This window comes from Atractosteus spatula, chromosome 1 (genome assembly GCF_055471065.1).
Source record: "Atractosteus spatula isolate fAtrSpa1 chromosome 1, fAtrSpa1.hap1, whole genome shotgun sequence".
NCBI lineage: Eukaryota > Metazoa > Chordata > Actinopteri > Semionotiformes > Lepisosteidae > Atractosteus > Atractosteus spatula.
In genome coordinates, this window is record NC_142706.1 from 1,525,180 (window position 1) to 1,537,848 (window position 12,669).

The 12,669-nt window shown below is 39.3% G+C and overlaps 1 protein-coding gene across 2 annotated transcripts in view; it reads right to left on the reverse strand.

The window, feature by feature from the left end:
• Positions 1-11,101, reverse strand: part of dlc1 (DLC1 Rho GTPase activating protein) — a 56,414-nt gene extending 45,313 nt beyond the window's left edge. For both annotated transcript variants that reach the window (XM_088919922.1, XM_088919938.1), the window contains exon 1: positions 10,766-11,101. In XM_088919922.1, the coding sequence (XP_088776048.1) occupies positions 10,766-10,880 (115 nt within the window). In that variant the 5' untranslated portion in view covers positions 10,881-11,101. The remainder of the gene's footprint in view (positions 1-10,765) is intronic.
• Between the last annotated feature and the right edge of the window lie 1,568 nt (positions 11,102-12,669).

The following is a 12,669-nucleotide window of genomic DNA, read 5'->3' on the forward strand; positions in this document are numbered from 1 at the left end:
TGGACTTGCTGGCAGTGGAGTCCAGTCCATTTTAGCAATGAATCAGGGTCACGTGCTGTCACACTCGACAGACACCAGCAAGTGGGGAGCAGATGTGAGGGAGCTGTGTGCAGACTAGTGTGCCTGCGATGGGCAGGGCTGTCTAGCCTTCAGAGAGCTCCACTTGCTTGACTGCCAAGTCCTGGAACCTCACCTGCAGTCCGGCAGGAAGAGGAGACACTCAGTTCCAGAGGCCCTCGTGCCCCTTGTCCGACAACAGCTCGCTTGAGAGAAGACCGCGGGACCAATGCCCTGAATGTCCTGCCCTCCAGGCTTGACCCCAGGGAGTATTTGTAGGAAGAGCTGGGTGACCGTGTCCAGGGCCTAGGGTCCAGTCAACAAGAACATCCTTGTCCAGGCCTCACAAGCGCAATGGGACAGAATCCAACAAATGCAAAGCATGTGGCCAAGTTGTGCAGCCTGATTTACCACCAGCAATGGCCCGACACACTTCCTCCCCGTGATTTTTCACAGCAGACACGCTGTGGATCAGCCTTTACGGTGACAGTCGTTGCTCAGCAGAATGAGCGTACCTGTGCCGAGACTGGTCTGTGAAATGTTAGTGCTTTGGCTGGTCACAAGCCCAGTCGTGGCCTTTTCCCGATGCCTTTGGGAATTTGTTTCAGCCCTAAGTGACAAGCTTCTTTTCATCCTTTAATTGCTTTGTATTTTGAGAATTAGCTTCAACCACCCGTGATTTAGATCTGATTTATTTTACATTCTAAATTATTTTTAATATTGTTATAAATTATCCTTTAAAACTATGTGGAATTAAATAAATGGTAATGGTATGAAAATCAGCTCATGACCTAATTATGTTTTTAATAAAAAAGAAGGTCATTGCGACATATTGCTTAATTGCATAGAACCCTCCTGTATAATTATGGACAAAGAGGGGAATGTACCTCTGCTAGATTTTGACTGCTGCCCGTGATTCGGCTTTTACCAGGTTTACCAGGAATGACTTGAAGTGAGTCACAAAGCCTATGATGTGGTCAGTCGCTCAGCAGGGATGAAAACATTTATCAGACAACTCAGGAAATTAAATGAAGATAACGATAATAATTGGATCACACAGCCCGCTCTGAAGAAGGCTGTTTGTCTCTGTAATTCACAGACAGACATCACAAGGAAACAGGTGTACAGTACAATTGAGTAGGAAAAGACGTGAATGGACCTCTGTGTTCATATTATCATACCCTTTCCTTAACACCCCAGTTGTTACTGAATGCACTTTAAAGTCATCACACTGTGTATGAATGGTAGAGTCTCCCAGCGGTGTGAACAAAAGCTGCTTTCAACACCACAGAACCGGGCTCTGTATAATTTAGCGTGTTGGCCAAAACTCAGAAAGAACAGCATGCCGTCCTCCAACAGTTGCCTGGTAAAGGACTCAGCAGGACTGACTTAATCCCTTTACCTCTGGAATCATCTGTTTCCGATTCCTGTGCTTTGTGTACTCCCCCTGCTCCAAATTGTTCTCTTGCGACGTGGCATGCTGGTGCCTTCAAAGCTCTGACGCCCAGTCCCTGAACATTCAGGAAGCTCTGCAAATTACTGCCTGATTCTTCACAGAAAAATAATGCTGAAATTGGGCAGAGGTCAGGGGTTAAACTTGTAATGAGGATTTATGATTTCTATCTTTCCTCTGCCCCGGAGTAAATGGTGCCTTTTCCCCTAAAGGACGAAAATCTTAAAATGCCCCACATTTCTCAGGGAGCTTAGCAGCTATTCCAGGGGTAAAGAATGCAAAGTTTGTCCTGGCCTTCTGAGTATGCTGGAATAAATATACGGTCTTCCGACAAATATATTCAGGCTAACACAGACCTGCTCTCTGTTGCATGGAAGACAAAAGGTTATGAATAATTTTCCAAAGACATGTGTGGCTGTCATGTAAAAAGTGTAACGTGAGAAAGCAAATGCAAATTTTTATTTCCGGGGTTTGTGGGTCAGTTATCTCCCTGACCAGTCCTGAAGGGAGTCAGCAGCTCATGCCCTGCAGGGTGTGTGTGTTGATGGGAAATGAGATAATATCTGCAACCTGTGATACCTGCTTCCTGCTAGAAGGACATGCTGTATGTTAGCCTGTGAAATGGGTAGTGAGTTGTGTTACTGTATAACCACTCATAAGAGTGCTGAGACTTTACTTGGCTGCGTCACTAGGGAATTAAGGATTGCAGGACCTGCTCGTGTGAAAGTCAGACCTGGACAGAACAGAGAGACAGGCAGAGAGAAACTAGGTTTGTATGGAAATCAGTCAGCTTATGTTAATCACATTATCCTTGTGAATCTGCAACCTTGACGTTTATCTTAATCCAGCCAACATCTTACCTCTAACCAAACCTGAACTCTTCAACCTGGATCTTCAACGAAGACTCACTTTGAAATGCATCTCAACTCTAGTCCTCTTCTTCTGATATGTCCATATCACCTACACATAAACTGTTCGAACCCAAATATAATCTCATTTTCGCCCAACCTTATAGTATACTAAATTAACCTGAAACCTAGCCTTATGTCAATCCAAAACCTTACCTAATGGCCTTTTGTCTGTGACACCTGCAGTCACAATGACGTTTACTTTCCCAGTATCTTTGTCTACTTTGTCCATTGGTTGGTTAGCATCTCTATTAAAGAAACATTTAAACATTCTAGAACACAGGTGGGAGTGAGAGCTGAGGTTTCAGGAATCGTGGACATTAGATGTCATGAGACACAGAAATGAAACAGGATAAGTCTGCGTGATGTGGACATTAATGCATCACACTTTGCAACACCCATCGTTCATGCATTATTTTAACTGAATACACAGTGCTTTGAAATGCTTTGAGACCAAGAAAGTTTCTTTTTTTATGTAAAATCCATTGTTGAAATTCAAAATCAAACACCGGAGTAATAAATAAATGCCGCATATTAATCTCCAGACGACTGCATAAAAGAGTCAAATGAATTGGGCATTTCTGGTCTTTAGCGTTTAGCGTTAGCACTGGAATTTAGCATGTCTGGTTGGAGTTCTCTATATGGGCACATAGTGGTGGGCAAATCATTATTCTCCCACCCCCAGTTTGAGAGGACACCTCCCACTAGCCAGTTAACGTCAAAGAACATAGCGACTCCTGCTCAATGGCACCTTCAAACATGAGATATCCAGTCTAAATCGATTGCACTGTGAAACGTGGTGTACTGTATGTGCCCACCCTGTCTGTGATTTTCACAAGAGAAGCCACAAGTTTACAAACAACACATGTTAACTGTACTTGAAGATAAAATTTGTTAGGCAACCTCAGGTATTCTTTTCTTTCAATTGCAGCCTAGGAATGTTACTGTACATTTAATTCCCCTTGCAACAATTAGTTTGGACTGAAGTTACAATCTTAGTCACTGGACGAAGTTACAATCTTCTATAGGACGTTAGAGGCAATTAATGTAAATTCTGCATTTTTATTTATAAACTGGGATAGGGTTTTAGAGTTCAATGCTTCTAATATTCCTGATATTATTTTTATGGTACTTTAATGTTCCTGTGCTCTATATTCAAAACTTAAGTGTATTCGTCAGTAAAGGAAGCACAAGTATTTAAGTGCCTAAGTGTTTTAAATATTGGGCCATCTATGCATAGGTCACTATTTTACTTTTTTATTTTACTTTTATTTGACTGTTTTAGTTTTTGTTACGCAAATAGCGCCATGTGACTTTTTACCCTTGTTGTACAAGGTGTATAGTGCTTGTGTCCGTCTCTGGAAATAGTCTCAGCTATTTTGAGGAGAAGAACTGAAGAGTTAAAATAGTTTTGACTTGATTGGTTATATTGACACCTTTTCTTTGTCTACATGCAGATGAGTACAGGTTAAGTTCAATGTTTACTTTTGGAAAGGTAAACAGCAGCATCACCACCATCCCTGCCTAGTTTCCCAGTGAGATGCTGTATTTGACTTTTCTGTGCACAGGGTGTCATGTTGCAGCCTCACTAATGGGCTCTTCAGTTGGCTGCCAGGATCATGCTGAATGGTGCAGCTCACAGCGCTGAAGTACACACAGCTGTGAAAAGCACATGGCTTTATGATTAGGGCTGAAAATGAGTCTCAAAATGAAGGTTGAGATCCAAAATGAAGATGTTTTCTGTAACAGGAAACCCAAAAGCAATCTGCTTTTCCCAGATCCAGAGCATTCATCAAATATTCAACAGAAATGGTTGTATTCAGTACCCATAGTACCCCAAATAATTATCAGCACCTGAAAAGGATAAAGAAACACAGATACAGATAAATTGATGAGAATTTCAGGAATGAAGTGTAAAGTGCCCTTAGCATTCAGTCAGCTCCAGTTTGTGCATTTTTGCCATGAGCTGTTGAATTTATGCAAATGAAAGAAACCCAGAATGTGACTTTGTCAAAGGCGAGCTGGAACCAGTCCCAAGAAGCACTGGGCAAGGTGGGATATACCCTGGGTGAGATGCCAGTCCATTGCAGGGCACACACAGGCACAGACATACACAGACTCACATCTGGGCTTATTTTCCCAAAGGCTAATAAACCTTCCAGTATGTGTGGACTGTGGAAGGAAACTGGAGTAAACCCACATAAACACGGGGAGAACATACAAACTCTACACGGACACCACCCCAGGTCCAGACCTGAACCCTGAACCCAATGCTTGGAGGCAGCAGTGCTCAACACTGTGCTGCCCCTTCCTGTCAGTATATATTTTCAGTAAATTATTTTCAACAGATACGTTTACTTTTTATGTGATTGCTGGGAAATGCTCATTCTTTCTATTAAAAAAATCTTCCGATCCGTCCCTGGGTTCTTACCCTACAGGCTTAAACTACCATGGGAAAGTAGGTGCTGCTGACTCAAATTTACACTCATTTCTTTGCAAGGAATTCACATGCTGGCATCAAGAGCAGGAACTTTACACACAACATGCACGCGGGAGCCTTCTGTACCTCATGAAAATGTAAGCAAGAGGAACACATCTGGAACTCATCTTCATACATCCAGATGACTATGTGGAATGTTAACCATTTTAATGGCTGTTCAGAGCCATTTAAAACATAACAACAACAAAGCCACAAACTCCCAGTTGTTACACTTAGATATAAAAAATGCTCTCCTAGTGTATGCATTAAGGAAATATGAAAACATTTTAAATACTGTTTCCAGACGCAGGAGGAAACACATTCTGAATAATATTCTACCACTTTTGTTCTTACCTAATGTTCCAATTTTAATTAAATATAGGAATTAGGGGGCAGGAATTATACATACCGCAGCCAACAGTATAAAAAACATCTCTGTTGACTTAGATGACTCAGATATAGGAATCTGCGTCTAACACTTCGTGCAACAGAAAAAACACGTTAGGATATAATTTATTGCTAGACAGTTACTGTAAGTAGATATGTAGTTAAACACCATCAAGCATATTACAAGCTATAAATACCTTGGTAATCTCTGACCTACATGTTACCAACAGGATAGAAGAGCTTATCCATAATTATCATAATCCATGACATTGCATTAGTCATGAGTGATTGGAGTTTCTGTTGCTTTCAACTGTACTCTTAACTTCAAAGACATCTGTCACTCCAGTACCTGGTTCTTTGAGCCTAACACCAGAAGTTTACAGTTTTGACCAGAGTGATCGTAAACCACGCCCATGGCTTTAATCAGCCACATCCATAAAATAATTATCTAGATAAAGTTGCTGAATGTAGATCCCTTAAGACATTATTGTTCAGCTCGTCGGTGTGATTTAAAAGAGGATAATTAAATTAAAACATTCCAGAGTTGGGAGATCAGCTCATGTACATACAGTATTCAGACTAGGTGTCAAATGCAATGAAGCAATGAGGTGCTTGTAACACCAGACCTGTAACAGAAATATTAGTGGGACCAGCAGACCCACAGAACAGAATCCTAGAGCTGACCAACAACACCAGCCAGGGCAGAGTCTGCATCACAGGAAACCACCCAGCGTCTTCGTGTATATGGAAGCTCACAGGCTTTGTGCCAACCCAAAGCGGCAGTTAAACTTTGCCTTAGAGGTCACTGCTTGTGTTCCTGTGGCCTGGAGCTGGCTTTAATTGTGGGGACCTAATGAAAGAGGCTTCCAGCACCACCACGAAGCAAACACCCACACATTCGCTTCCCCGGATGTGAGCAATCCAAACATGTTGGTTGCAGCCTCTCCGTGACCTGAAAGCGAGAGCGAGGTTTCGACTGGGTGTCACCGCAAGGTCAGAAACCCAGACATCATGCTTTGCAAACTGCGACATTAGCAGTCATGGTGTTCCTGTATCTATTCAGTCGCACCGCGTTCATTCAAGGCCACGTGTTAACAATGTCAAGAACTTGGAAAATTAGGGATTAAAAGTTAATTGGTGAATTAATGTTTGCTACTTGGCAACCTAAGGTACCATGACTCAGAACTGTGCACCACTGGTGAACTATGACAGTGCCTATTGTTTCAAAGCACATTAAACTCCTCCCTGTTATTTTTGGCATCTGTAACAGTCTGTTAAATTCCTATTTCAAATAGTTTTGTTACAGACATTTAAGTAGGGAGTTGCGTCAGCATGTGTAGACTGCAAAGGAACAGGTGAGGGTTTAATCCTGCTGAAAGGAAAAGAAAAGAGACACAGTGTTTCAGCTGTGGAGCCTTCTTCAGGTGTGGAAGGTTGAAGAAGGCTCCACAGCCGAAACGTTGGGTCTCTTTTCTTTTCCTTTCAGCGTGGGATAAACCTCTATCTGTAGTTTTGTTACATGCAGTTTCACATATAAAGCATTTGGAATTTGTGAATGCTCTCAGAATGACACCTTGTGAATTAACTGTTAATTATGCTAACATATGTGTCACTATTTGAGAGCTGCTAGCAGTTTTTCCTTTTCATCGGAATTGACCTAATTATTTTCTTGAAGAATTACTAAAGAAATGAAAAAAATGTAAAAGAAATTAAAAAGTCATTATTATGTTTAGAATTTCAATTAAATGACACATGTATAGACATAGCTGTTGTGTGTAACTATGTACGTTAATTCTTCTAGGTACTTATATACATTTCAGTTTTTATATTGCATGTTATTGAATTCAAACTCCAAAGGTTGTCTCTTATTAGTGATGATATAAATAAGCATTCTGATATAATGTTTATTAGGGCCCAGTAAAATAAATTTAAATGCGAATTAAAATTGTTAACTGCTGTCAGCTGTACATAGTTCTTATGGGGTCTTGGAATTATATACAATTCACTTACTAAAATAGATGTTTGCATTACTTCATAAACAGAATTGGAAATGCCTGAGCTCCATCAATTTCTATTGTGCACTTTTCCAAAATCTCGACAATCAAATTTAATGGAAACAGTTATTGTTTTTAACTGCAATGTTATTGAAAAACATATTTGTTTTTCTTTTGCTTGTTTCTCCAAAAAGGTGACAGTCTATATAAATTAAGCATTTTTTAAATATGGCCATTTTGCAGCACACAATATGGTAAAGTATTAATGGTGATGAATCACTAGAATTAATTGATTACAGCAAAAAACATTCAAAACATTTTGCGACTCAAATATATACAAAAACACAGGGTTGTATAATGATGGTCTACACACACTGTTTCATTGTCCACTTTTCCTGACAACTTTAAGTAGCTGAGACTGTAAGTCATCAAAATATTGGCCAACACATGTACTGTATGTGATCTGAAAACATCCCAGAAGGTGACAGTCATAACCCTGCCAGGTGAGGCTTTTGCTGCCCAATTCCTCAACTCATCAAGTCTTGGTCTTAGGGACACAGAGGCGAACCCATGTCTCACCACCACCATTGGTAACCAGATAAGATGATGAGTGTGCTGGTGAAGAGTTCCTACTCTTCCTACAAATCCTTACCGGATTCCTCTCATTGGTGGTGATCTTGAGATCTGGTCTTTCTATCTGCCTGGTAGAAACTGACATACCTAAATATTCATAAGGAATGATTTCAAATAAACACCAGGCTCTTTTTTAAGTTCTGCAGCTCTGATTAGACATTACTACGCTTTCAGCAGCAGAGCAGGTCCAGAATGGTCACGTCTGAAGTTCAGTCTTCCCCTGACTCAATAACTATGTATATATTTGCGTTTTGCTTAATTGCACAAAAAAGTGATGATCGCATGTTATTGGATCTTTGAGAAGTCCATCATTTAAGTGGCAGAGGAAAGAATAAAAATGGCATTAGCTGTGGTGATACAAAAATGAAATTAGTCATGACTTCTAAATATACAGTACCGTGTTAACAGACTTCAGGGATTCCAATGAACTATACGATAGCCACAGTCTTTGTGGAACAATGTTTCTAATGGCTCTTCCACAGGTGGAAATGCATGCTCTTGAGAAAATGCCCACAAAAATGATCGAAACCTCATTGCTGTGGTGAATATTCAACTGCAATCCTTTTTCATCTAAAATAACTTTAAAAGGTCTAAATTTCAACATAATTTAGAGTACTCTATATGTCAGCAATGGCCTCAAGGTATACATACAAATGTGACTAAAATAACCTTTCAATCAAAATAATTGCTTATATTTTGGACAATGAGGGATTTAATCAGACATTTTTTACTCCCCAGGAGTAAAAGTATTGCAGCCACTGGAACATTACATTCTGCATGTTTCATTATTCTGCACTACAGCACTCCAAATCTGCAACCCCAAATCTCATGTGATGGGATGAAATGCAGATTTGAATGTGACATCATTTCATCCTCTATGATCAATGAACCACGTGGTTTGGCTAGTAAAACATGAAAATCAAGTAGACGTGACTAGCAGAACACTGGCATGTCAACGGACTAGACCTGACTGGATTACAAAAGACATTCAGCCTGTTTAGTGTATATGGTCACTATTAGCTAATTAGCTAATTGATTTGAAGTTCTCATCCTGTTGTTTCTTGAAAGAAGAAGTAAATCTGCCAGCCATATGGCTGTGTAGCTTGTTTCATACTCCCACAACCCTTTGGATGAAGAAATGCCTGCCGTCATCCTTTTTAAAAACACTTCCACTAAGGTTCCATTTGTGTCCTCTGGTTTGTTTCTGTGTTCAAATTAAGTCCCACGAAGGCACCAAATAACATTATTGTTACGTTATGTTAAATTATATTAACGTTACATTGTTGCTAGCCAATATTTTTCAGAAGACATTATAAATACATTAATTAATACATTTTTTTCCACTGCATTTTCTACTGTTGTTGCTAGTTATTTGATAAAGTTCTAACGATAAAATCAGAAAAGACACATACTACAGATCACCCAGAATCCTGTTCTTGTCATGGTGAACTGCTTTATATTTTATCAGCTCTGAAACTATTGGCACATAAATGCATCTTCCCTTGCTGAATGGTTTAACTTTCTGCATTATGCAATTTTGTCACCATTTAAATATCTCAACAAAAAAATATTTTATTGGTAATACTTAAAAAAGATTCCGAAATTTTAAAAATATTTACTTTCTGTTATGATATGTCAGATAATCTAAAATGTAGCAGTTACTTTAGAACAAACAATCCCATGAAATGTAAATGTGTAATCCTAGATTAAAAACTTAATTTATTGCACAAAATGCCAGTTAACAAAACAAACAATAGGTTAACAAAACAATTAATCAAGGCAGAAGCTAATTGGAAAGTGGCACAAGGAATAATATTTGCATCTAAATATGCACAACACTAATTTGTCAGATGGGTCTATTCTGAAACTGTGCCAGAGGAAATACCAGAAACCATTGGCTTCAGCCAGAAGTTAACAGTACATTACAATTACAATTTCCTGAGACATGTAGCTTGGCAATTTCAAAGCTAATTTCTTCATTTTGAACATCAATTAAGTTTGACCTTTTCTCTTCTGTAAAAGACTAGAAAAATCCCACCGAATGTTTTTTGTTTAATATTTCATAACAAAATGAATGCATATGTTACAGGTCGGTCAGAAATTTTAAGTGCAGTTAACCTCAGTCCTTCTCCAGTTTTATTACGTGTTTGGGATTTTCAGGTCATTTCATTCCTGCAGCTGCAATGCAGTTTAAAATGCCTTCCTTTTTACTGCTAATTAGAGACAAACATCCAAAAAAGTATTACATAAACATAAGCCCTGTAAGCTTCTCCATTTAAACAATCACTGTACATGCAGCTTTGCTGTCTGTCCTGACAATATTTTGAAGTTCACAAAATGTTTTTTTAAACAGGCAAATGATAATAATACTACTTCTATACAGACAGAAAAGGCAAAAAGGGTGAGGGTGATGCTTTTTTTTCTACAGTAACAATTTTTCTAGGCTAGTACAGATTCTTTATATGCCCTTCTTGAATAGGTCAGTGATTATGACACAGCAGTTTTCCATTTGATTTTGTCAAATTTCACAATTATACAAGGAAACCATTGTTTATAGCTTGAAACTGCAACAGCTAGACGCTTTATTTTCACAATTTCACAACAAAAGATTAAGCTTATCCTGCGGATAATATTCAAAATACTCACTGTAGGACATAAGACATAATGACCTAAATGAAGCTGCCTTATCATTTAGATCTGCATCATTAAGGTCTAGCATCTAACTCCTATTTTATCTAAATCCATTTTACAGAATAGGCATTTAAACGTTTCTTCCCACACTAAAAACATCCTAACCATAGTCAAATGTATTTTACAGATGGAATTGTGCAGAAAGAAAGCCATATTCCCTCACCTGCAAGTCGTTTTTCTCTGGTATTCTTATTAAGGAGATCCAAGGCTCTAGTAGTGGAGTATCTGATGTGATCACTAAACGATCTTTGCAGCAGTAGCTTCACAGACTGAGACATACTGCAGCACAATTTTGTCAAAGACAAGTACAAAGAAAGGCGATTTGCATGACTGCGATATTTCTGTGTTGCAGCTTCTATGCTCCTCTTTTGCTTCTTGGTCTCACTGTGCTGTACATTTTTTTAAAAAAGGCTGGTTTGCTTAATAAAGATTGTTTGTTCAGGTTTTGCCTGACTGCAGTTAGCACTGCAGTGGACACCACTCCACAGCTACATCCTCTGATATGGATGGTTGCCAGACTCAGCAGTGCAGTTACATCTGGAAGTGCTTACTAGCACAGAGAATGCATGAGTAGGCTCTTTATTGCAGGTTTAAAGGAGACTTTTCATATCGTCGCTCTAAGATGCGATGCTAAGGAAAGAGTTTACACAGGCTCAGTTAATCAGCTGGAATTAAAATGATGAAGTTCATTTAAGAATGTACACTTGCACGATTAAGCTCTTACAAATAATCATGGGTGGCCTAAGGTCACTGCAGCTCATTCTGTCCCATAAGCTTTAAAGCTGTTTATGTCGGTTCTCTCTGCAAGGGAAACACCATTTTCTTTGAAAGGCTTTCCAAATGCAGTAATGACCATAGTATTACTTTCCATGCCGAAACATATTTGGTAAAGATTAAAATGTTTTTCAAAGCACAGTATGTATATATTATATATATATCCGATAATGACTCATTATTTGACATGTTGTACCAATTATGATCTTAATTTTTTGTTATCTTAATAGTAAACAAATTATTTGTAAAATATTTCCAAAACCTGTGTTCTTTTACCTTTTGAAATAGGATTACAGAAGCACAGAAGGGCATGTGTCCAGGTTGCAGCAGAGCATTGATCATATAAATCCTAATGTCATCAGCAATCACGCAGTGCAGGAGGGTGTGTAAATGTAATCAGTAATGACGGTAATGTTTTGGATTCAATGACATAGCTGTAGTACTCAAATCTCTGCAGGTAAACTTCAGTTTTGTGTTCTATTAATTGTATTGATGAAGGTGCAGTCTTAACCGACTGTGACAGCATAATCATTTCATTGAAAAATCAGCTTGTCCACACAAGGGTGGTAAGCGACTTCACGTCATTGATTGCTATGTTGATCAGACAGTCCTGCAGAGCTAATGGAAAAAATGCTTGTTGACAATAAAAGGAAATTGTGAATGTAAATGAGCACTGGCTTGTACGGAGGGAATCTATCAGTAAAGGGCGTGTTCTCTCTGCTGTAACATGATCTCATGCACCGGCTGGATCTTTTGAGCTATTTCAATTGGGAGAAAGCCCTGTGGACAGGTTTTGTCTGCTGGACACAATACTGTACGTCAACGTACTTCTTAAACAAAGCTAGGAAAGAGTCACAGAATATTGATTAATAATATTGATTGTTCTCTTATGAGTGACGCTGTTTGGGCCACAGCTTGGCTGTGTCATTCTGTACCCATGACATGACAGGGCTGCAGGGGTGTGGAACAAGCTGCCCAGCCATGCCGATGAAGCCGATGATCAGGCTCCTCTCAGTACACAGCTGGATGAGCTTCTCCAGTCAGGACAGGAGGTGCTTCTTTACACAGAGAGTGGTGGGGATTTGGAACAAGCTGCTCAGTCATGCTGTTAAAGCCGATAATCTGGCTTTCTACAGACACAGCTGGATGAGATACTGGAATCATGTAACTCCTAACAGGAAAGATGGGCTGCATGGCTCCTCTAACCTGTCACCTTTCAAATGCTCTCATGTAGCGTAGATAATTAACCTCTTACATCATGTTCTATCTTACTGCCATTGACAGGATCGTGCA